The 23446-nt window shown below is 38.9% G+C and overlaps 1 protein-coding gene across 2 annotated transcripts in view; it reads right to left on the reverse strand.

The window, feature by feature from the left end:
• Nucleotides 1–23446, reverse strand: part of DHX35 (DEAH-box helicase 35) — a 48579-nt gene that overhangs the window by 17846 nt on the left and 7287 nt on the right. For both annotated transcript variants that reach the window (XM_084645908.1, XM_084645907.1), the window contains exons 5-14: nt 17881–17985; nt 16124–16185; nt 14227–14296; nt 13580–13639; nt 12111–12223; nt 9886–9982; nt 7876–8034; nt 6321–6531; nt 2659–2783; nt 1173–1227 (exon numbers count right to left, since the gene is read on the reverse strand). In XM_084645908.1, coding sequence (XP_084502034.1) covers nt 1173–1227; nt 2659–2783; nt 6321–6531; nt 7876–8034; nt 9886–9982; nt 12111–12223; nt 13580–13639; nt 14227–14296; nt 16124–16185; nt 17881–17985 — 1057 coding nt within the window. The remainder of the gene's footprint in view (nt 1–1172; nt 1228–2658; nt 2784–6320; nt 6532–7875; nt 8035–9885; nt 9983–12110; nt 12224–13579; nt 13640–14226; nt 14297–16123; nt 16186–17880; nt 17986–23446) is intronic.

The following is a 23446-nucleotide window of genomic DNA, read 5'->3' on the forward strand; positions in this document are numbered from 1 at the left end:
AAACACAACCCACTCCAAGCCAAATGGCAGCGTGAGCAGCATTTCTTGCACTTCTATAAAACATATGGGAAACCAGTGGAGAACATCTCTGCACCTTTCTGTGATTCTGTCTAAGGGTGCAGGATTTTTGGCAGAACATCAAAGAGCGAATAAGGAATCTTATCTACCTCTCCCTCTCAGTCTCAGTCCTCCCTAAGGTGGTTTTGCTGTGTATCTACCCTTGCATTACACTTCTGAGCCAATGGTTCCCAGCTCAAAAGGGTTGCCAACAATCACAAAAGTACTTACAGCTCTAATACTGTATGTTACAGCATGGCATCTATGAGTCCAAGGAAAAAAACAAACACAAGCCTCTTGGAGCCGCAAAAGCCTGCACAATGTATTTCAAATTTACTGCCCGCTTCCCAGTGTTTCAACTGGGAAGCACATAGTCTTTGTTTTGGATACTTCTGAAATGAGCACAGGTCTGTTTTTGTTTTGGTTTGTTTTAGTCCCTAGGTTTCTTGTCAAAAGTTCTTAATGCTAGTGTGAAGGTGGCATCGTTTTATTGGGAAAGATTTCTGTTACTGCTATAGCATGCAACACAAAATGAAAGACATATCCACTGTACCAATTAAGAACTTCAGTACCAAGCAATTTATCCACGTGAACAAATGTCGATTTAAGTGCCTAACTTTAGGTACTGATCAACTTAGCATCCTCAACCTAGTTCCTAATAAGCACTTCATAATATTGTAAAATCAGGCACACAACTCCCACTGCGAGCCAGACCAGTGGTCTGTCTAGCCCAACCAGATGCTTCAGAGGCAAGTGCAAGAAACTATGCAGTAGACAATAATGGAATAGTATTTCCTTCCTAAATCACAGCAGTTAAAGACTGGCTTACGCTCGGTGCATGAGAGTTTATAGCCTTTCTAAAATTCCTGGGGTATTCTTGTTTGGAAAAGGAATAGAAGATACTTACAAGTCAAGACTGAGGTACATTGACAAAGTCGTGGACTGAGACCACAATAGCATCTGGTACAAACAGTAGTCTTGAAAATAAAGATCTGGTTAACATTCAAGTTAATATCCACGCACACATTAAAAAACCGACTTTGTAAAACACACTTGGATTTGCATTTGTTCTCTAGTAACATACTATAAATACAATGAAAATGTAGCATGCTCACCTCCTAAAGCATACAGCAGCTCTAATGCTTGCACCATAGACTGTGCAGGGGGTGGCTGTGAAGAAAAAACAAACTTTTTTTAAGCTGTCACTCATATGGGAATGTGTGAAGTTTCTTAGTGAGAATTTTTAAGTCCGCCCTTCTTCAAGGAGTATTCCTGCCTCAAAGCGATCAATTCTAGCCCTCTATATTCCTTCTTTCCTAGATGTAGTATTCCCCCCCAGCCTGCTCCTCCAGAATGGTGGAAGATGTCTCACAGCATCACCTGATGGCCTCAACTGATCAGCCTGGCTCAATAGACCCACAACTCAAAACCCGCTCCAGGTTCCTGCATCCCCACTATGATGCTCTCAAGATCCTGTGACCACATGGAATAAGTCCAAGCTAAAAACACAAACTTGGATTGTCAAACATAATGATACTGTTACAGTGTCAGACCGATTGCTTCCTGAATTCTCTCTATTTAAATACTATTGTATTGGGTTTATCAATGCAGATGTAACTGGAAACATTACAAGGAGAAAAGGAGTACTTGTGGCACCTTAGAGACTAACCAATTTATTTGAGCATAAGCTTTCGTGAGCTACAGCTCACTTCATTGGATGCATACTGTGGAAAGCATAGAAGATCTTTTTATACACAGAAAGCATGAAAAAAATGGGCGTTTACCACTACAAAAGTAACTTTTGTAACTTTTCTCTCCCCCCACCCCACTCTCCTGCTGGTAATAGCTTATCTAAAGTGATCACTCTCCTTACAATGTGTATGATCATCAAGGTGGGCCACTTCCAGCACAAATCCAGGGTTTAACAAGAACGTCGGGGGGGGGGAGGGGGGAAGACAAGATCTGGTAAACAAAGTCTAATGATTGCTACTTGCCATTAGTTAATAAAAATTAAAGTAAGTGCAGAGGCTTGATACTGTTGATTTATATTTTTCTCCACTTCACGGAAAGGCCTCCACAATTCTACTTTTTAAAAATTGAGGGCTTTCACCTTCGAAGTTGTTCAAAGTCATTCTTGCTCATTCTTTGTTCTCAAATACAAACTGTACAACAGTCTAAAAATAGTGGCATTTCAGTAGTGCTGGCAGAATCATGGAAACCTGATACTCCTCCATAACACAGCATGAGGTCATCAATTGCTTCTTCCAAAGTAACAGAGTATTGGTTAGCAAACAATGACCCCTGAGCCTCAGATGGTCTGTACAGCACTTGCCGATGGTCCACAGAGAGCAGATAGGTCACATAATATGGGATCTTTGTCTTGGTTTCCAGGTGCATCTACAGGCATCCAGGATCTTTATTGCAAAGAAGAGCCTGGATATCTGTAGAATCAACAAGAAACAAGGAAGACACAACCAAGCACGTAAGCGACTACTGTAGCTGCCACAGAAACGTTACTTGATTTCTGTTATGCGGTCCACACTATGAAGAAGTTTGACAACCCTTGTAATACAGAATTTCAAACAGGAATCCAGGACTTACAGACAGGAAGGGGAACCTGAGCACATTGTCTATCCCCAAAGCTTTCAGCTGCAAGATAACGGGGGCCAGGTTACTGCGCTGCATCTCAGGTACAGTAGATTGCGGCAACTTCTCAAAGTCTTCCTCTGTGGGGGAAGAAGTCAAAGCTCCTTGTGATGATGTTACAGATTCAAACACTCATAAGATTGAGCCAATATCCTCTCATTGTCTCCAGTTTAGCATTGTTAATGGGAGTGTAGATACTACTGAGGTGCTAACTGCACCAAAAGTGAGTGGAAGTCAAACAAACATATACCTCTGACCACACCATTTATGCGATTTGAATCCCGAGTAGGTAAAATGATTATTAAATATAAAAATAAAACTATTTAAATAGGGACTGTCAGGGTTGATAGGCTCCACATTTGACATACTTCTTAATTAACTTTGTAATGACTTTATACACATTTTCAAAACAAAATATTTAAACTTTTTTTCTTAACAGATCAGTGTTTCTAAGCAGTCAGACAACAACAAACAAGTGTGTACACAGTCTGAAAGCAAACATTTTTATTAAATGGAAAAAAGCATGCAAAGGCTTTTTACAAAGAGGAAAATATTTGTTCACACTGGGAAGAATAACTCAGGGTCCTGTTATTAATACAAGGGCAATGAGTTTTTTAAAAGCATATACAGCATTACTATTGGGTTTTTGTATTTTAACCCCCACTTGCTATTTTACAGCCCCCTTTTTAAATTATTTTCCTTATAAGGCCCAAATCAGGAAAAATATTTTGTATAAGGTCAACAAAAGCTGTATTTTACATTAGTCAGTTAACTTGCCATTCTAATGCTGTGAATTCATCAAACCTATAGCCCACACCTGGTATTGACCTCAACTAGCTACAGCAAGGTAAAAACTACTTGTGCCTTGTCTCCATTAGGATTTTACATCAAGTTCACTATTTTGATGTAAAAAACAAACCTTTTTTGCAGTGAAGACTTAGCTAAAACTATCAGAATTAAACTAGCTCTCCCAGCTCACAAAGTAATTCATATGCAGTAAGAGCTTTACACATTTGTGCCAGCACTACTCCCTTAAAAAATCACTACAATGGCCATGATGTTTGAGCTATTTATGTAACATCCAAAAGAACTCTGGTAATAACTTGAAAGATTTGTAGTATATTTATGAGTGCAGAGTCCAGATATTGGCGCTTCCATGAAAAATGCTGGAACACTACACTGTATATTGACATGCAAATAAAGATCTTTGCTTCAGAATTCCTACTCAAGACTCCCACAAGTGGCTTTGACAGTAGAATAGTGCTTACTCCAGCCAGGTATGCAGCCATGTGGACATTTGTATCAACTCAGAGTTCAAAAGTAAACTACAATAATGTAATTTAGCATGGATATGAGTATAACCAACCCCACTGTACACTCAACCTTCAAAAGTCAAACAATGTGGGACAAATATATAAGAGGTAGAAAGTATTTGTTCAACATAAGAAAAAAGACAAAGCCTTTGCATGTGGCTAGAAAAAACACAAAAGGAGAACAAGTCATTTTGAAAAGTTGCTCTCCCCATTGAGCTTACTAAGTCACAGTATTGATAAAACACACTAAGAACTATGGTTTATTGATCTTGGATCCACAATATTGTTTTGATTGTCTCCCCAGTTAGTGCATTACATGCTGTTTCACATATGGAAGAAGTCATTAGTCAGATCTGGGATCACAGATGAGAAAGAGCTCTCAATATGGCTGTCCCCTGGAATCTGGGAACAGGTATCTGATTTTCAAAGGAATGAGGGCTACATTAGTGAAAAACATTCTACAGTTAACAAGACATACATTATAACAGTAGAGTGTTTTAAATCACAGACCAGCATAACCAGAGACCTAACACAGTGAAGTGTACAGACAACCTACTGGAAAGATGCCTTTTAATATGGTATTACATAAACCTTACTAGGATAATTAATCTTAACCGCACACAGAGCATGTGCCCCCTACTCTTACTCCCACACAGTGCTGGAACACTCTTGTTAAAACTAAGGCAATAGTAACCATGGTAGTACTCTGATTGCAAGGAGTGGGCTCATTATAAATACACAGAATAGACCAAGGTTTACATTTGTAGCTGATAGCCTAGAAATTTTAATGAAATTTTAAAGACACACTAGGCCTATTTAAATCTTAAAGCTTCAGGAAAACTAGAGGGAATCTGAAACATGCAAGCAGCTATTCTGTTTTATTGAAAAGCCTTCCCTCACAAAAGGAAATAGCCAAGAGCTAAGGTATTTAGACTGCAGATTTTTGAAGCTTACCAGTTGACTGGCTGAATCATTTATAAGAAGTAATCTCACTACACCAGCCGCACTGAGCCTCACTCAACAAGCTAAGCATTTGTTTATGACAGCTAATGTTGCAAGAAGAATCACACGAGCAGGGAATTTTACCTTTAATTATTTGGACGATTTCCAGACATGCATCTTTGGTAGACACAGTATCTGAAAGAGCCTTTTCAAACATAATACAGAACAAAACATAATAAATAGGTAGAATGAGTTGGAGTAAATTCTCAGCATACAGCAGCCCAGAGATATCAACAAGAATGCACTGCTTAGTGGACTTTGTGGTCCAGACTTCGAGCAGCATCTTAGGTTTGCAATCACTGCTGGTCTCACGGCATGTCTCCCTATCAGCCTACTTTTGCATTTTATTAGAGGGCCTCAATTTCAGAGCCTCTGAAAGTGCAGCACAAATGGAGTACTATGTCTATAAATCTGTATGATATGCATGCATGGGTGGGTTTCTTTGCATACAAAGGGGTGTGCCTGCATATATTGTGGGGAAGATTTTCTGAAGCTGTTGGAAAATTTGACTGTAAAGTTTTAATTATTACATATTTGTTCCTTTGTGACTGTTCAACTTAATACAGTGTAACTTGATGAATTTGATTAACACCTACTAGCAGGAGGCCTCTGGTGGATGATTACCGTTCTGTCCACATGATGCGAAGACCATCAAGGTTAGTTAAGGAACTTTATACTAACATCACCCTGGTCTAATTGAGAGTGAGATGGAGATAGTACATTCTCGGTGAGAACTACAGAATTTGCTTCCTGCCTCTGTTCAACAAATCTGTTGACCTTCAGGTCATGCTGCAAGGTTTTTGCTGGTGAAGGTCTGGTGGGAAGCGTGAATTGGAAGTGAATTGGTGGGATGTGAAGAGACCTAATTTTGTCAGCTGTTGTAACTAAAATATTTGTACCGGTGTCCAGGATGAAGCACGGGCACACATCACAAGAGTAGAAAATGTAAAATAAACACCAAGATAATGTTTAATAATGACAATCAGTTCACCTATGTATTTGCCATATGCTACTGCTTTGCTTGATTACTGATTGAATGTGTTACTGACTTATACTTCCTGTTGAGAAATGCTGAATCACTTCCAGACAGGGGTCTGTGGCCCTTGGTCAGAGCCAGTGAAGACTGCATTGTTTAGAGACCTGGGTTAACAAATCCACGTGAGTAGTGAAGGGAAGTCCATAGTTCCTGCTGAAACACAGATTCCAATTCTTTACTTTGTGATCTAAGTTTGTGAATAGAAATTGGTAAGGCTCGCTGCAAGTCCCACAAAAGCAAGATCTCCTGTGCAACATATCACCTACCTGTGTAAAGTCTATAACATTTTCCAGAGCGGTTGCGGCCCGCACGGCCTGCTCTCTGATTAGCTGATGCCTTAGATACCGGGACAACCACAAGGCATTCGATTGCTGTTTTTGGATTATAGGCCCGAAGCTTCACAAAGCCACAGTCGATCACAAATGCAATCCCATTAATTGTGATGGATGTCTCAGCAATGTTGGTGGCCACTATCACCTAAACGTTTCAGAGAACAAAGTTATTTATTTTGTGACCTTCCACTCCTATTAGTGTTAAAACCCGCAGTCAGTGCAATAGGACTTTGATAGGAACAATTTGGAAATAACTCAGTTAAAGAAGTTACACGGAATGCACCTGAGAGCAAAAAGAGGTAATACATAGATGAAGCAGTTCACATTACACTAAAGAGACATTGACAACTTGAAATCTGTCAATGCTTATGATTTTAGAAGCATTTTCCTATTTAAACTGCTGTTCTCTCCCAACAAAAAAAATGGGGAAACTGCCAATACGAGGAAAATCATGAAACTGACTATATACAAAGTGCTCACAAATAACAAAAACTGAAAACTGAGAAAAAATGTTTCTCTCTAATTTCTGTCTGTTATAATCTCAGGTGTCACTTGTGACAACAACAAAAATGGGGATGGTTGATTTAAGCTGACAGTTTCCCTTTAAAGTTACACTTATCACCTTTGATGTAAAGAGCAGCAAAGTACAGAGAAGTTTAATTTTTAATTCATCTGAAACAGCAAAAATTAAATCCTCCTAGTTACTGACCAGTATCAGATCCATGAGCCACAGGGACAACTTTCCAATTGCTCATCTCCCTCCAACAGCGAGTCAATGATATAGCACTAGTTAAAGCCAAGCAAAGGCAAAAGCTAGGCTAGCTCACCCCAGGCAGTTCTGCCAATATATCTCAGTTCCAGACATAGGCCTCACCGAAACAGAAAATTGTTCCCAACTGCAAGGTAGCTCTGTGATGTGGAAAAGTGTCCATTACAGGCTAACAGGAGCCAAACAAGTGCAAAAAAGTTTTAATTAATTTATTCAGATCCAATTCTAGAGCATTATCCCAGTGTGCCACCAAGCCTCCTTTTATTACTGATACAGCGCCTCAGCTGTACAAATTGAAGGAAGAAATCCAATTGGAAAAGTAGGCAAGCACAGAATACTTTAAAAAAAGAGGATGAGAAGCTTGAAGTGACTGCCGAAACAGCAGGGGACTTCAGAATGGAGAAACTGATCAGGTGGATGGATGGGAAAGATTATTATAGCCTTCACGTTTTGGGAAGATTGAGAACCTGGAAGAAATAGAGGGAAGCCAGAAGAGTTTGCAGTAGCTGAACATGAAATGATTCCCTCTATACTGATAGTCTTCACTTGCCTTCTGAAAACTGACAGACAATGATAGCTGGTGCATAAAGACTGCCTAGAGCAAAATCAGAGATTGCCTCATTCTAATGATGGGTGGGCAGTACCTACACAATCTATAAAGAGCTATGGAATCCTTCTGGATGAGAGGCACTACAGCAGTACGACATATGGCAGCCTTACCTTTCTCACACTCTGTGAAACCCTCTCGAAGACTTTCATCTGCTCTGAGGAAGGCAGCCCCGCATACATGGGAAGAACACGAAGGTGTTTCTTCATCCCAGAGCGAGAGAGGACTCGAGCCTGTTCTATTAGCATAGAAACTATGGTCTCCACCTCCTCCTAGAACCATATCAAACCAGAAGACACCAACAGAGATTTAGCCTTAAGATTGCACAACTCACTCCCAGTTGCATAAGAAAAAGGTACACAGAGAAAGTTTGTCGCGAGTATCTTGTTACTAGATTGTGAAGAACTTCACATTGCAATCATCCCTCTTTTCTCTTTTGTGCTTTGATCAGGAGTGAAATAGTAACAATACTGACATCTGAACTGCCTGAGCTTCAGACTTTGCACCCAACTGATATTAATGGCATTTGACTCCTTTCAAAACTGTTGTTTCAGGCTGCCAGCAAACTGAGACAAAACACCACTGCATCAATTAGCTCCATTTTTCAAAACTTAATTTAGCAACAATAGGGGCTAGAGAATTTTTCTTTTAAAAAAAGCTTGAAATCTGGAGCACAAGATGTCAGTCACTACAAATAGCACCAATCTGCCAGGCTTCCATGAGCCAGCCCAATTCAACCCCTAAAAGAAAAGCATGTAAACAAGCTAAAAAGAAATAAAATGAGATGTAAATATGTTACCCATAATGCTTTGCTTGTGCCCTTTATTTACATGGTCAGGAAAAGAAATTGCATTAAACAAGAAATTTGGCATGCAAGACAGCAACAGGTGTCCTTCACCTGCAACCTTTCCCGCTCCAAACACAGGATAGCTAAACCCAGTGGTGGGCAACCTGCGGGCCGAATGCAGCCCATCAGGGAAATCTGATTGTGGGCTGCGAGACATTTTGCTGACGTCGACCGTCCACAGGCACGGCCCCCTGCAGCTCCTAGTGGCCGCGGTTCACCATTCCCAGCCAATCGGAGCTGCGGGAAGCAGCGTGCCGCAGAGATGTGCCTGCAGACGATCGACATCAGCAAAATGTCCTGCGGCCCGCAATCAGATTACCTTGACGGGCTGCATGCAACCCACAGGCCACAGGTTGCCTACCACTGGCTAAACCACTTTTTTTATTATTGTGCATCACAGTACCGCCCAGAAGACCCATCTGAGATCAGGGCCTCCTTGGTGCTAAGCGCTATACAAACACATGAATAGGACTTGACCACACTTGAAAATTAATGTAGATTAAGGTAGGATATTAATTTAAAGTGCAAAAGCTATTCCTGAATAATTTCATTTGTGGACACCTATTCTGCTATTCCTGAATAAATTTGTGTGTAGATAAACCCCTAGTGAGAGAAAGTCCCTGCCCCAAAGAGCTCATATCTGAAGCAGGAACACTAACTACACTAACAAGGTAGCAATAGTTACCGTGCAGTTGTTGGCTTTGCAGTCATGTTGCTCCATAGCACCCATATAGAGTAATAAAAAGCTTGTCAGAAGAGGATTAAAATCTATACAACAGCAGGAATTAAAAAGCAAGTTGGAAAATATTTCTTTATCTGAAGTACCAGCTAGGTTGAAATATTACTGGTCAAGTCATTTTAAAGATATTTAACTTAACTGACACAATCTTACAAACTTAAAACCTTAATAGTCATCACAGTTGGAATTTCTACTGATTAATGAGGATTTACTGCCATTTTAATAACTTGGTGAGTTAGACTAGTACATAAAAGTTTTGCATTGTTTATCTGGCTAGTGAGAATGAAAGTGCACAGTAACATCAAAGGACATAACTCACCATAGCACCAAGTGTTTGACTTTGAGAAATCTAATTTACTCTTCAGGTAGGATTTTCAGAAGGGCTCAGCGTTGGCCTAACTCTGCTCCATTCATTTCAGAAATCCCAGTGCCTTTAATGGAAGCAGAGTTACACCAAGGATGAGTGCTTTGAAATCTCCAGCATACATCAAAGTAGAGACTTTCAGCAAAAAAGAACAGCATCCCTTTTGTCTGTACCTGGCCAGTTAGAAATGCCAATATATCTCCGTCACTCTCTGACTGGTGAATTTTCATCACAGTTTCCACTGTTGATTTGACATAATCTGGAACAGGGCTGTGAGGGAGAAAAAAACAACCAAGACTTAAATACATGCATCAATACAATCTTCTCTCTTTAGTAAGAAAAGAACAAACTGTTAACTTTGCATAGACATTACAAATCAGTCACGGGTTCATTTAATTCATTATGTAACTCCATGAAATTAACCAGTCAACTCTTGGGCCTTCCTGAATCCCATATCCACCAAATCAGAAGCATCCCATTTGTTCCGTTCATACTATCATAAGCTTTTACAAAAATGAATGATGCTTTTTATAGTAAAAGTGTACATAAAAAAATCAATATTTTAAATATTTTGTTTCCTAACAAATGACAAGCGACTCACTCAGGTGAAATTATAGTGCAAATACTATGGGCTAAATTTTCAAACATGGGTGAAACTGTTTACTGCAAATGCACTCACAAAGGCTCCTAATTGCCCAAGCCTTGTATGCAAATTTTTTGAAAATCTGGCCATAAGCATTTCCATTTCCTAATATTCTACAGGCTTTATTTTACAGGACCTTTGTAAAATTTGGATATGCTCCCATTTACATGCAGGAAGAGTGACATTTTCCCATACTAAATGTGATAACATGTCAAGGCGTGTTTGTACAAATGTGAGTTAGCAGGTACTCAAAGACGGAGATGCATAAATTAGAAGGCTCATTTGAACATCTGATCCTAATGGACTGCTGCCTGAGTGACCCCACTGACATCAAGAGGCTGCCTTTTCTGCCCCGGAGGTGTGTAACTCACCTGTAAAATTTACAAAAAGAAAAGGAGTACTTGTGGCACCTTAGAGACTAACCAATTTATTTGAGCATAAGCTTTCGTGAGCTACAGCTCACTTCATCGGATGCATACTGTGGAAACTGCAGAAGACATTATATACACAGAGACCATGAAACAATACCTCCTCCCACCCACTCTCCTGCTGGTAATAGCTTATCTAAAGTGATCACTCTCCTTACAATGTGTATGATCATCAAGGTGGGCCATTTCCAGCACAAATCCAGGTTTTCTCACCCTCCGCCCCCCCCCCACACAAACTCACTCTCCTGCTCACAAAAGCTTATCCTCAAATAAATTGGTTAGTCTCTAAGGTGCCACAAGTACTCCTTTTCTTTTTGCGAATACAGACTAACACAGCTGTTACTCTGAAACCTGTAAAATTTAGACATTATTAAGAAAAGACTTCTTTGAAAGAGGCTACACACATTTCTTTCAAAGCAAACCAAGGGAAAACCAAAAATCCAGACCCACCAATTTGTCTGTAACCTAGACTGTATGTCTCATCATGGTAGCCAGCCCACATTGTGCCCAAGGTGGGGGATGGCCATTAGTTGAATGGGAGATCTTTAGATAAAACCCAAATGCAGCATAAGTGGTGATGATACTTAGAAGGTGCAGTGGTTCATCCCCATCATGGTGCATGAAAACACTGTTACCTAGATTTGAGTGGCTATTCCTTTACTTCTTAAATGTTCTTCTCCTTGCAGTTCATTATTATTACTGTTTGATTTTAAGCATCCCCCAATAGCATCTGGAGCAAACAGCATCGGGGTGTCACTAATATGTGACAATGTACCAATCACACCCACATTTCTTTGCTCAGCAAGAATGTAAACTGAGCACTGTATACGTGTGGGGTAAAAGAGCAAACTGCTGCCATCAGACCTGTCCATCCCATTCTGTGGAGGAGAGAGAGCATGAAGCTTCTGCCAGGTTTGCCCATATCCCTTCTGTGGTGGGAGGGGAGGTAAATAATGAAATACCGCTGGGCTTGCAACCTCAAGGGGAGCAAAAGCATGAAGTTGCTACTGAGTCCCTGCAGCACTTGTCTGAAATCCACTCCAGCAGAGAAGGGAACAGGGGAGGGTTCCTGAAGCCCTTCTCCACTGAAGTCTGCTTCTGATGCTCACAAAATAGGAGAAAGACGCATTCAACTGCCAAACAATTTCAGTTCTACAACCTTAATGTGTTAGCATCAAAACCATGTAGGAATATTTTGAAAGCATGACTGAAGTCCCCTTAATAACTCAGTTCCCCCAGAGAACTCCCCAGACATTAACTAGGTAATCTGAAGTCATAGGTGCACATTCCTCTAGTCACGACTTACAAGGATTAAACAGGAACAGACCTCTGTATGTAAAAAATGTCCACCGGAAATGTTCTCCCTTCCACAGTAAGGATCATGCTGGTATCCTTACTAGGGTCGTTGGTCTCATTTTGATTGAAGAAATCTCTAAATTTCTTGATAAAGCAAATACAAAAAATTCTGTTTGAAGTCAGTTTTTGAAAGAACTGAGGCAGACCCCAGAGATACTGAAGAATGTCAAGTTAACGTCACTTGCATCTTTCCAAATCTGACAATTTGTTATTTTAATAAAGTTGAAGTCCTTGTTTTTAAAAAATTAAGGCTGGGGTTTTGGTGCCCCAATCCTATTTACTCTCAGTGGGAGTTGGGTATTTAAATCCCTTGAGACCCTTTGGAAATCCCTGCCTATAACTCTTTTGTGTAGTTATTACGTGAACACTTTTGTACACCTACAGCTGAACTAACAATTTACACATTCAGTCACAGTAATCAAGCACATGCAGACCATGGAGCTCTCTTTTTAAAAAACAGAGTTAAAGAGTTTCAGAAAGGAACTGATTTATTAAAACATGTTAATTATTAATGGATTAATTTAATACATTAAATTTCTTATATATGTGTTATCAACAAAACATTAAGAACATAAGGGATTCTGTAATTACTGCAGTTAACTACATCTCAACGTTTCAAAATATATCCATTTAGTAACGAATATACTGTATATAAATATAACATATATACTTAGATATAACAAACATATACATAACATTTAGTCACATAAATATATGACTAATATGTCTATCTCAACTACGAAATATTTGAAATTCAACACTTTTTTTGATAGTATACAACTCCTCAAAGATTTAATGGAGTATTGTAATGATATCTCTTACTTTTACAAAATATATTACAATATACATGTAGAATATTACCAAGTATGACACATTATTGGCACTAACTTAATTTTAAATGCTAAATGAACAATATATTTTTTTTGATGCATTAGTCTTGCTTTGTGTTTATTTGCTAATTAACTAAATTCTATAATTCTCAATGGACTGTTAGATCAATAGTGAGAATTAGCAAGGTTCTACTGCAGTAGACCATTTAATAATCTTACATTTTTAATAATCAATTATTGTGTCAATTTGTCATCACCAATATAGGTCTTAAGTCATTTGGTTTTATTAGACAGGAAGCAAGATAGATTAAGCAGAAGGAACATCTTCTTTAAATAAAAACAGCCATTTAGGAAAGAAATAGCCACAAATACATGACAGAAACTGATTCATATTAAAATAACCCTCCAAAAAATGAGCTTACATAATGAACAAAACTGCAAAGAAATAGAAACACAGCAATTTCACTACTTGTAGGTTCTTTTTGCCCATCACCACCATTCAGACAATCCTCCAAGTAAGCAGACCATGCAGGACAAGATGTCTTTATTGCTAGAAGTGAAACTTCCACTTGAGATCATTTAATTTTTAAACCAAACTCGTAAACTGTACCTCTGCATCCAGTGTGGCTGATGCTACGATCACTCGAAGTTCCCCTCGTTTCTTCTGAATCTAAGACAGACAGTAAGAAGTTAATGGATAAAAGCCACTCATCCAGGAATGATTAACAGACATGAGATGTCCTACAACATCCTGACCATCATTAACTCTTAGTTAAAAATACTTAACAAGCCACAAGACAATTGAATGAGTTAAAGCTCAGCCAGCAAGGACTGTGCAAGACTCTTTTTTCAACCACTAGGATAGGCTAACTAGTGCCTGTTCCAGAATGATCTCGGTAATCCTATTCCTCATGCCAGAGAAATCAGGCGAAAGTATCTCCAAGGATACCAATCACTTCATACCAGATCGCTCACAGGGAAGCACTATCAGCTGCCATAGAAATAGACTTACTTTACGCCCATGTGGGAGAAAAGAAAAGAGGAGTTGTGCTGTGGAGGCAACAGGGTGGAACTTGAGCGCCAGTGAGGGAAGGCAGAAGGCTGTGTATAAAGAAAGGGTTTAGCCCAATAGATGCATTATAAACCTTTGCTCATGAAACTTTTCCCAATAGGGCCACCAAGCCATGCATCAGGATTAAAGGATGAATGGTAAAAATCAAAACAAAAAACTAAGAAGGGAAGCTAGTGAGGAATAACCTTTTTCAATAAACCGATGGCAATGTCTGTATACAGGGTCCTTTCATGGGCTTCATCCAGCATGAGGACACTGTTAATCAAAGCAGAAAAACAAGGTTTCAATAATCAGATCTGATTGACTTTGGAACCAAGACATCCTGTCTCAAAATCCCTACACTTTCAGAGAAGTGCCTGGAATTTTAGGCACATCACTCATTAAAGTCAATGTATATTTGTAACTAAAGTCCTCTCAAAAACAGAGGGAATGCAGCAAATTACCAGTGATAAACACTTTCATTTGCTAACCATAACACCGGGCATTACAAGTAAGGATAGGCAAGCTTATTTTACCTAATTTTAAACCTTCTTGAATATCATGGGTTTGAAAGTTTACTCAGATGTTACTGTTCACATTCTGCTTAAGTGAGACTGTGGAGAGAAGAGGAGCAGAGAGAGAAAAAACAATCCTGTGAATGTGTGTGGGGAGGGAGAATAAAGATTGAAACATGGAATGAAGTGGGGAGGGAAAAGAAACAGGAGGGGGAAAATAGTACACATGCTGTATATTAAGCATCGTCAATGCCACCTAGTTTTTTGAAGAGGTGCAAGAGGGAATTTCTTCTATCTTAATACACAATACAGACTTTCCCGGAGCTAGGCATTTTGTTTATTTTTTAGTGATAATCCTGAGGGGAAACGTGGGTTTAAATTAGCAGACTAAATGGTTTGCAAACTAATTTAGCAAATCCAAACAAGAGCGAGAAGTTAACGGAACTGCAAACTCCATGAGATTCTTTTATCCCTACTAACAAAGCCATTGCATCCAAAGATGCTTCTCAACATTATCAATATTTATTTTTTCATAAGGGACGTGGACTGCTGCTTTTCCTTTTTTGATTTTGTTTTTTGTTTGCACCATCTTCTCAGTAGCTCAGTTTATGCAGTGAAAGTGCAGTTCTGCTCTGAAAAGTCACTATATTAAAAACTACAGCTCTTTAGTTAACCAGCCAAAACAAGTTTTTACTCTTGTTGACCCTGCAGAGCCACCACAGCTATAAAAGCATGAGATGTATTCTATTCTGGTTTGTGGATAATAAAGATTAATTTAAATTTCGGTTGCAAATTATTGTTACTGATGCACGGGCTGCAACGAACCCAGCTTGACTTTCAAATTGTGTCTGCAGGGATGGCAGTAAGGGGAAAAAAATTATTTGAGCTGAAAGAAACTGAAAAAACCCCAAACCTATACTGAATTCTACCACTGCCTTCCTACCTATCCACAGAAACTTTTTCAAGCACACCCTCATTGTAAGGTAAATGTTTTCCCTTTCTACTATAAACCTCATTTTCCAGGGGGCTTATATCTTGACTCTGCTTAAACGTCTCTGGACTGAAACAAAATGCTCAAAATTGTACTTATGCCAAGTCTTTGTTTCATGCACTCCCCTGAACTTAGTGTAGCATATGTCACAGTACACAAACTTTCTCCCACAGCTGTGCTGCTGGTTCTTGACCTCTTGAAGCAGGCGCTAAGTGGAGCTGCGATGCATAGTGGTTCTGTGAGGCAGAGATTTAGATACGAGCGAGGGTGCATCTGTCCAATGGCTGCTTGTGACAGTAGTCAGAGGAGCGAAATGTTCAACTTTAAATGAACAAAAGCAAATCCTACACTAGGCTAGGAAACACTATGTTTTTTACTTGGTTACCTTAGAAACCTTCCATTGGTGGGGCACTGTTTGCATATAAATTATTTTCTATAATTCCCTAATAAGGCTGACATTGAAATGCCAAGGTCGGCTTCAGTCTTTGGGATGTTTATTAACTACCTTTTAGTCTGCGAAAATTCAGACATTTGCTATGGGTCTGCCAGTCATCAGCACGCATTGGTGAGGATCTGCTCCATGTAACATGTCTTTACCTGTATCTTGTTAATAGTGGGTCAGCCATCATCTCCCTCACCAGCATACCATCAGTCAGAAACTAAAATCAAACACCAAGAAAAATAAGTCATCTAGGGACAAGGAACAAGCTCAGCTTGGATACGATATTTATATTACCTGTTTGTATGAAACTAACAAGTATTTTGGATTACAAAATTCTATTTATATTGCCTTTGACTCATTTTCTATGTGCCTTTCACTCTACAGTGTCAGCTAGAGACGTGCTTCTAAATGCTAGTACTGAAAAATAATAAGAGTTACAAGTACGGGATTCTAAATCAATCCATGTATAAGCAGATTAAAAAATTAAATACAAATTTGTGTAAGAAATTCAATCAGTTAGTTCTTGTGCAAAAACATGGACTGACAGCACTAAAGACAGCAATTCCTCATTCTGGCCTGCCATCATGCCTCAACCTGCTTTAAAGAAGGCCACCTGTAGAGTGAAAAGGTTCTTCATTCTCTATGCCCATACAGTCATCAGCACCTCTAAGGAAACTGCTTAACAAGTGTCAGGTAGCTCAGAACAGAAAACGGATGATGTTTTGTGATATGGACATTTTCCTCTTATTTGCTAATGAAACCACCATCTTTTCAAAAAAACCTCTGAGCAGCAAGCAGGTAACAATGATTTCTAGCTACTCAGGACTTAGAAACAAAACCTTTTCAGCTTACTCATGAGTTGGACATGGCCCTGAGCTAGATATGAACTGATGACTGAGGCGAAAGGCTCCACATTTCTCCCATTATCAATCCCATAAGCACCCAAGTACTAAAAAATATTTAAGAACTGTTTTGTAAATACACATCTTCCCATTGTTTTATATTGCTTTTTAAAATTACTTTGAATTATTCAAGCTTTTGACAATATTTCTAATAAAGATAAAGTATTAGATAAATCCTATTCACTGTTATTATTCCGTAGAAAATAAAGCAAACTCTCTTCTCCACGTAGCACAAATAATTGCAATATTTCCCAATGTGATAACAGGACAAAGCTGTGAGGGAGGGATACCAGAAAGCTACAGCTCACATGAAGTCACCTTCAGCTAGTTTGTTCATTCTCTCAATCTAATTTTATCTTTAAGGTGGCTAGGATAGCCTAGCTTCAATTCATTGCAGCCCTTCCTTTCCACTTTACACTAGCACTGGAGCAACTTCGGATCATCTGATCACCTTGAAAAGTTCCTTTGGATTTAGAGTGGGGGCAGCTGGTATTAGCAGAAGAGAGCCTAATGTTCTATTCATTTTATTAAGATTTAAATAACTGTTTAAACATTTTAAGCAAATGCCCAAATAGCGTAGACTCAAGAACATTAAATAAGCTGACAATGAGCAAAAAAATACAAAATTAAGAATGAAAATTCAAGTTATAGCCCTAAAAAAAAAAAAAAAAAAAAAATTCTCCTTTCAACAAGCTAAACCACCATCCCGGAAATTAGGATTATAATAAAGTGCTACACCACTTCCTTTATTAAAACTTTAAAAATATTGAAGGCAGTGTGACTAATGATTGGGACAGGGACCTGGGAGCCTGTTTCTCATTCTTCTACTGACCCACTGTATCACTCTGTGAAATTCACCATTCTGTGCCTCAGTTTCACCATACGCAAAATGGGTACAGTACTATCTATCCCACTCATTGGGTTTTACAAATCTTAATTAATGCTCACAAATGTGCTTTGAGAGCTTCGGCTAACCATTTCAGGATACCGGCACTCTGCTTAAATTTCACCTTAATTCTTGTAGCCTGTGGGTCCGTGCAGTCATCAAATCGAATACAATATCCAACTTCGTGACCCAGCACTGCGCCCCTTTCTTCAGCCACTCGGCCTGCAACCTAAGAGAAGAGAGGTCTTTCAATGCAACAGAGACGGTACAATGGAGATGGTTTACAACAGATTTCCTTTTCATATCCTTGTTTGGGAGTCGGGGGTGGCGGGTGGGTGGAGGGGGGGCGGTGAAAATAATGTTGTTTGCACTGATTCCACTGGACTCAAATTCTACTCTGTATAGCAATATGTCCTGAACTAACATTGTGTAGTTACTTTAAGAAAACATTAGGATTAATTAAATAAATAAAAAAAACCCAGGACATTTCAGTTTTTCCAAAATAAATTATTAAAACATCAGATGAAAAAAAACCAGGATATATGGTCACTTTACTTGTAGATAACAGTGAAACCAACAACAAACAGATCAGTTTCACTCTGCTTTTGCTTGAGAAAGCTATGGAGCTATCTTCTGTGATGGAGAACTCAAACGGAAAACATGGGAAAGAGACTGCCCCTCAAAACAGACAGAAAGCTGAGGGAAGGACAGAGTCACAAACGCACACAGCCGGCTGCCAAAGGTTGGAGGCAGAGGCTTCCTGAACCACCCTGCAGCAGAAAGGGCACATAAAAGATTCTATTAGATTATTTTAGTTTGAGTATGTCATAAACATACAACTAAGGGTATTATAAAATCCCTCCTTTACCTGTAAGGGGTTAAGAAGTTCAAATAACCTGGTTGGCACCTGACCAAAAGGACCAATAAGGAAAGAAGATACTTTTAAATCTGGGGTGGGGGAGGTTTTGTTTTGTGCTCTCTTTGTTGTGCTGTCTCGGGACAGAAAGAGGGACCAGGTAGGGAAAAAGCATCTCCTAAAATCCTACCTGAAATAAGCATCTAAGATTACAAAAAATGCAAGCAAAGCAAGGAAATGCGTTAGATTATCTTTTGTTTTAGCTTTTGAATTTTCTTGCAGAAACTTAACTACTCTGCCCTCAGGCAGAGAAAACCTCCAGCTGCTCTCAGTTTTTTTAAAAAAAGTGTCCTTTAAAAAAAAAAATCCTCCCTGGTTTTCAAGCCTAAAAGAAAAAAAAAAAGAAGTCGTCCTTTTAATATCCTGATGTCTGTGCTTCTGGTTCAAAATGATCCCACCGCGCTGCCACCATGTCAGGGTTCCCTCCCCACTCTGAACTCTGGGGTACAGATGTGGGGACCTGCATGAAAGACTCCCTAAGTTTATTTCTACTAGCTTAGGTTAAAACTTCCCCCAGGCACAAATCCTTTCTTTGTCCTTGGATGGTATTGCTGCCACCACCAAGTGATTTAGACAAACATCCAGGGAAAAGGGCCACTTGGAGGTAAAAGAAGCACCTCTGTAAAATCAGATGGAAGGTAATTTTACAGGGTAATAAGATTTTAAACACAGAGGATTCCCCTCTAGGCTCAACTTCAGAATTCCAAAAACAGGAATAAACCTCCCTCTTAGCATAGGGAAAATTCACAAGCTAAAACAAAAGATAATCCAACGCATTTCCTTGCTTTACTTACAATCTTTGTAATCTTAGATGCTTATTTCAGGTAGGGTTTTAGGAGAAGTTTTTTTCCTGCCTGGTCCCTCTCTCTGTCCTGAAAAAGCACAACAAAGAGAGCACAAAAAAACCCTCCCTCCTGTCCTCCCCAGATTTGAAAGTATCTTCTTTCCTTATTGGTCCTTTTGGTCAGGTGCCAACCAGGTTATTTGAGCTTCTTACCCCCTTACAGGTAAAGGAGGGATTTTATGCTACCCTTAGCTATATGTTTATAAAGAGTAATTTGACACTTCTAGTGGGAAGAACAGGGAAAGGGGAGTCAGAAATCTAGGGTTTGATTACCAGGCCTATGCATTTTGGTAACTGCACTGCTAATCAAAACACAATCTTTCTCTGGTAATTCTGAGATTACAGCTTTCACTATCAAATTCAAAATAAAGACACTAAAGAATGGAAGGAAACAACCTCCATTAACAAAAGAAAACATGCTTGAATATTTGAAACTGAATTTTTAAAGGTTATTTCAATAGACTGTGCATGAATCCATATAACATTATAACATTGGAAATATCAGCTTTAGCTGAATTTCCTATTGGGGTAAATGGAAAGATATCTGTAATTTATTGTTTGTGGCAACATTCATGGCTGCTCAACCAGCCTCTCTTTTCTCCACATGATCAACACTGGTAAATATGGACATGAGGTTTGTCAACATTTTTTTCATGTTTTCAGTCAATGTTCTGCAGTAATAATTATTATAAAAGTCTTCACACATTTAATGGGTATTTCCAATTTATACCATATTTATAACATGCCAATTTCAAAAAAATTCATGGCGGTTGCCAGCAATCTTGAGAGAGAGAGAGCAAGAGCACGAGCACATGTGCACATGAGTGTGTTTATGTACGTAGGGAAGGTGGGAAGGTTCTGCTGTAAAACTACTATTTTAATCAATGGGTGATCTAAACTGGCCCAAAAATCAAGGGAAGGACTGGAGTGCTCATTTTTGATACCTCATCTTCTATTGATGAAGACTGAAGACATTCATGTAAGGTTCAAACTTAAAATGTCCCATCTTTCTTGCAATGTGCAGATATTTAGTAACAAACACGAGATGTGCAGTTTAAAATGGCATTTTTCAACATTTAAGGCTCAATCTTGAGGGTGTTTCACCCAGTGTAACTAAGAATAAAATTTCTGCCATAGTCTTTAGCAAGTTGCTTGGAGAAACCCTAACTGTTGTGTTTAATAAAGAAGATGGAAGACAGCTATGATGGCACAAGAAAATTAGCCTGCTACAAGAAGCAAAAATAAAGTTAATAGAAACTATCACAATTGTAAGTTGACTTAAGACCCATATTATGTCTTTGTGCAGACTTGAACCTTTCCTTTCATCAAGAGGAAAAAGAAAAGTTGACAGAATACCAGAGATTGATTTACACCAAAATAGACAAGAATATTACCCTCCTGCTCTGAATTCTCTTTCAGGCACAGAAATGTTAACAAAAATCCAATTTACTTATTTATACACTTTTTGCATTTCTCTCAGCTTGGACAATGAAAAAAAATCATTTCTACCCAATTCACACTCAGTTTCACCTGCAGGTCCTTAGCACTGTAATACTTGTATTTCAAACATTGCAAGGGAATGTTTAATTAAAAACCGCTTGCATTGGAATTTTATATAAACTCTCAATACATTTCTATTGGTCTTATGTTTTATAAAAGCTTTTAAAATAAAATCTTTAAATTAGAACTGAGGCACCTTTGTGCTATGTATTGTACACACACCTAGAAACAAACAATCCCTACCTAAGAGAACTTGCAGTCTAAGCTCCCTGTCTGAAAACTGAGAGTACGCAGGCAGACTGCTATGCCCTCACAGGTCCATACGGGCACAGCAGCCTGCTGCCCATTATCAATTGCAGGATCAGAAGCCAACAATACAAGTGACACAAAACGGAAGGCGAGATCTAAGCAAATATGTTTAGTATTATAATTAAATAAATCATCAATTATTCCTATCTGTCCCTCAACCGACCCAGCACTGACTGCTTTCTTATGACAATGTTGCTTTAAAAAAAAATAATAATCTGAGTATAGAATCTTCTACCCACCAGACAGATAGAGAACAGGCAGAAGTAATTCAAGCTAACCCACTATTGTTTTGCCAATATGACACAACTGGGAGGACCGCTAGCGGAAAGGGTAGCTCTGTCTTCATGGTCTTTCCAATACTGGCCTCTCTTCTGAGACTGTGTATCAACTAGTTTTGATGGCGGTTCTGTGATAGTGACACACAGTAACTGAACTGACTAAATATTTCTCATGTGTCACTGAATGACTATCAGACAGCAATGACTATGGAACACAGCCAACTTGGGCCAGTTTTGAACCAACAGCCTAGGGATGAAAGCTCAAATCTTGATTAATCAGATCCTATTCTACATTAATGGTTTTCTGAACCCAGAGATCTGCTGTCCAACACCTACTTTTCATGAAAAACTAAACAATGTGCATTTTAATCCTATTAATTTGGTCAAAACTACATTGTTTTTAACAGTCATTTGAATTACACTCTTTACATTGTTTTGACAGGCTTTAAAAATAATCTCCACATGTGTACATTTGTCTCTGCCCTGCACATAAAAATGCATTTTTCTCAATGGCCCATTTTCTCTTCCATGAATTCCTTCATGAACCCAAAAAGAAAAGGAGTACTTGTGGCATCTTAGAGACTAACCAATTTATTTGAGCATAAGCTTTCGTGAGCTCACGAAAGCTTATGCTCAAATAAATTGGTTAGTCTCTAAGGTGCCACAAGTACTCCTTTTCTTTTTGCGAATACAGACTAACACGGCTGTTACTCTGAAACCTGTCTTCATGAACCCATTATTTCTGCTGGGATCTTCTCAGCTCCCTTCCTCTCTCAAACCAAGCATTCAAGCAGATAACCAGGGCTGACAATGTAAAGCTAATTCAAATGGAGTCCTAAAGTTTCTAAATTATTTCCCCTTTATAGTTCTGCAACTTCCTCTTTTCCCTCTGGCAATGTCTATCCTCTAGTGAGGAGAGCAGATGAAGAGTCTTCTTAAAAAAAAAATTGGTTTCAATTAGTCAAGGTAATAAATAACACTAGCCCTGCCTCCGAGCCCCCTCAAATGGCCAGGCAATCAGGAGAAATTTCAAGGGTGTTCCCAGGTTGAGACCCCACTGTGGCAATATGCTAAAGTATAATCAAGCAATCTCAGTCTCTGAAGCTTAAGAGGAAAGGGGGTAAAAGCAAAGGTACCATTGAGAACATAGACTATAATTTAACATAAATCTTTACAATATACAAAGTCTGTCAAGTACAGAATTACACAGTCAGTTAGGCATATTAGATGGGGGTTGGGAGAGAAAAGATGAAGGCAAGAATCTCTCTTTTAGAAGCACTAGACTCAGGTCACTGCTGGAGGCAGGATGCTGGACTAGATAGATAAATGATCTAATACAGTATGAAAAGGCAACAGGAATCCATCGAGCATTTATTTTTCTAAGACAGCACATTACCATAGATACAGGTTGACAGGTGGCACTTAACAATGTAATGTAAAGAAATTAGGACAGGATATAGACTAGCAAGGAGGTCTGTGTATGAAATGGTCAGAAGCTGCAAAACACAGAAGAAGAAAACAATTGTTGCTGAGGGGAGAATGCTGCAGTGGACAGAAACACAATGTCTGGCAGCAGTTAAGAAAAGAACAAGGGGCATATCAGAAGAAAAGAGCACAACTCAGTGGAAATGATCATGGAAGCATTATTAAAGACAGGAAGAGCCCATATTGAGTAACGGGGACCTTGCTACAGGAAGGATATTGAATGAAATGACACGGAAAAGAGCAACAAAACAAAATGTCTCATATGTTGAGATTTTGCGAAAATTAGGTTTATAGTCATTAGAAAAGAGGACCTCAAGAAGGGAACATGACTGAGGTACATACAGTTCTATGTGGTACA

Source organism: Lepidochelys olivacea (genome assembly GCF_965140295.1).
Source record: "Lepidochelys olivacea isolate rLepOli2 genome assembly, chromosome: 13".
NCBI lineage: Eukaryota > Metazoa > Chordata > Testudines > Cheloniidae > Lepidochelys > Lepidochelys olivacea.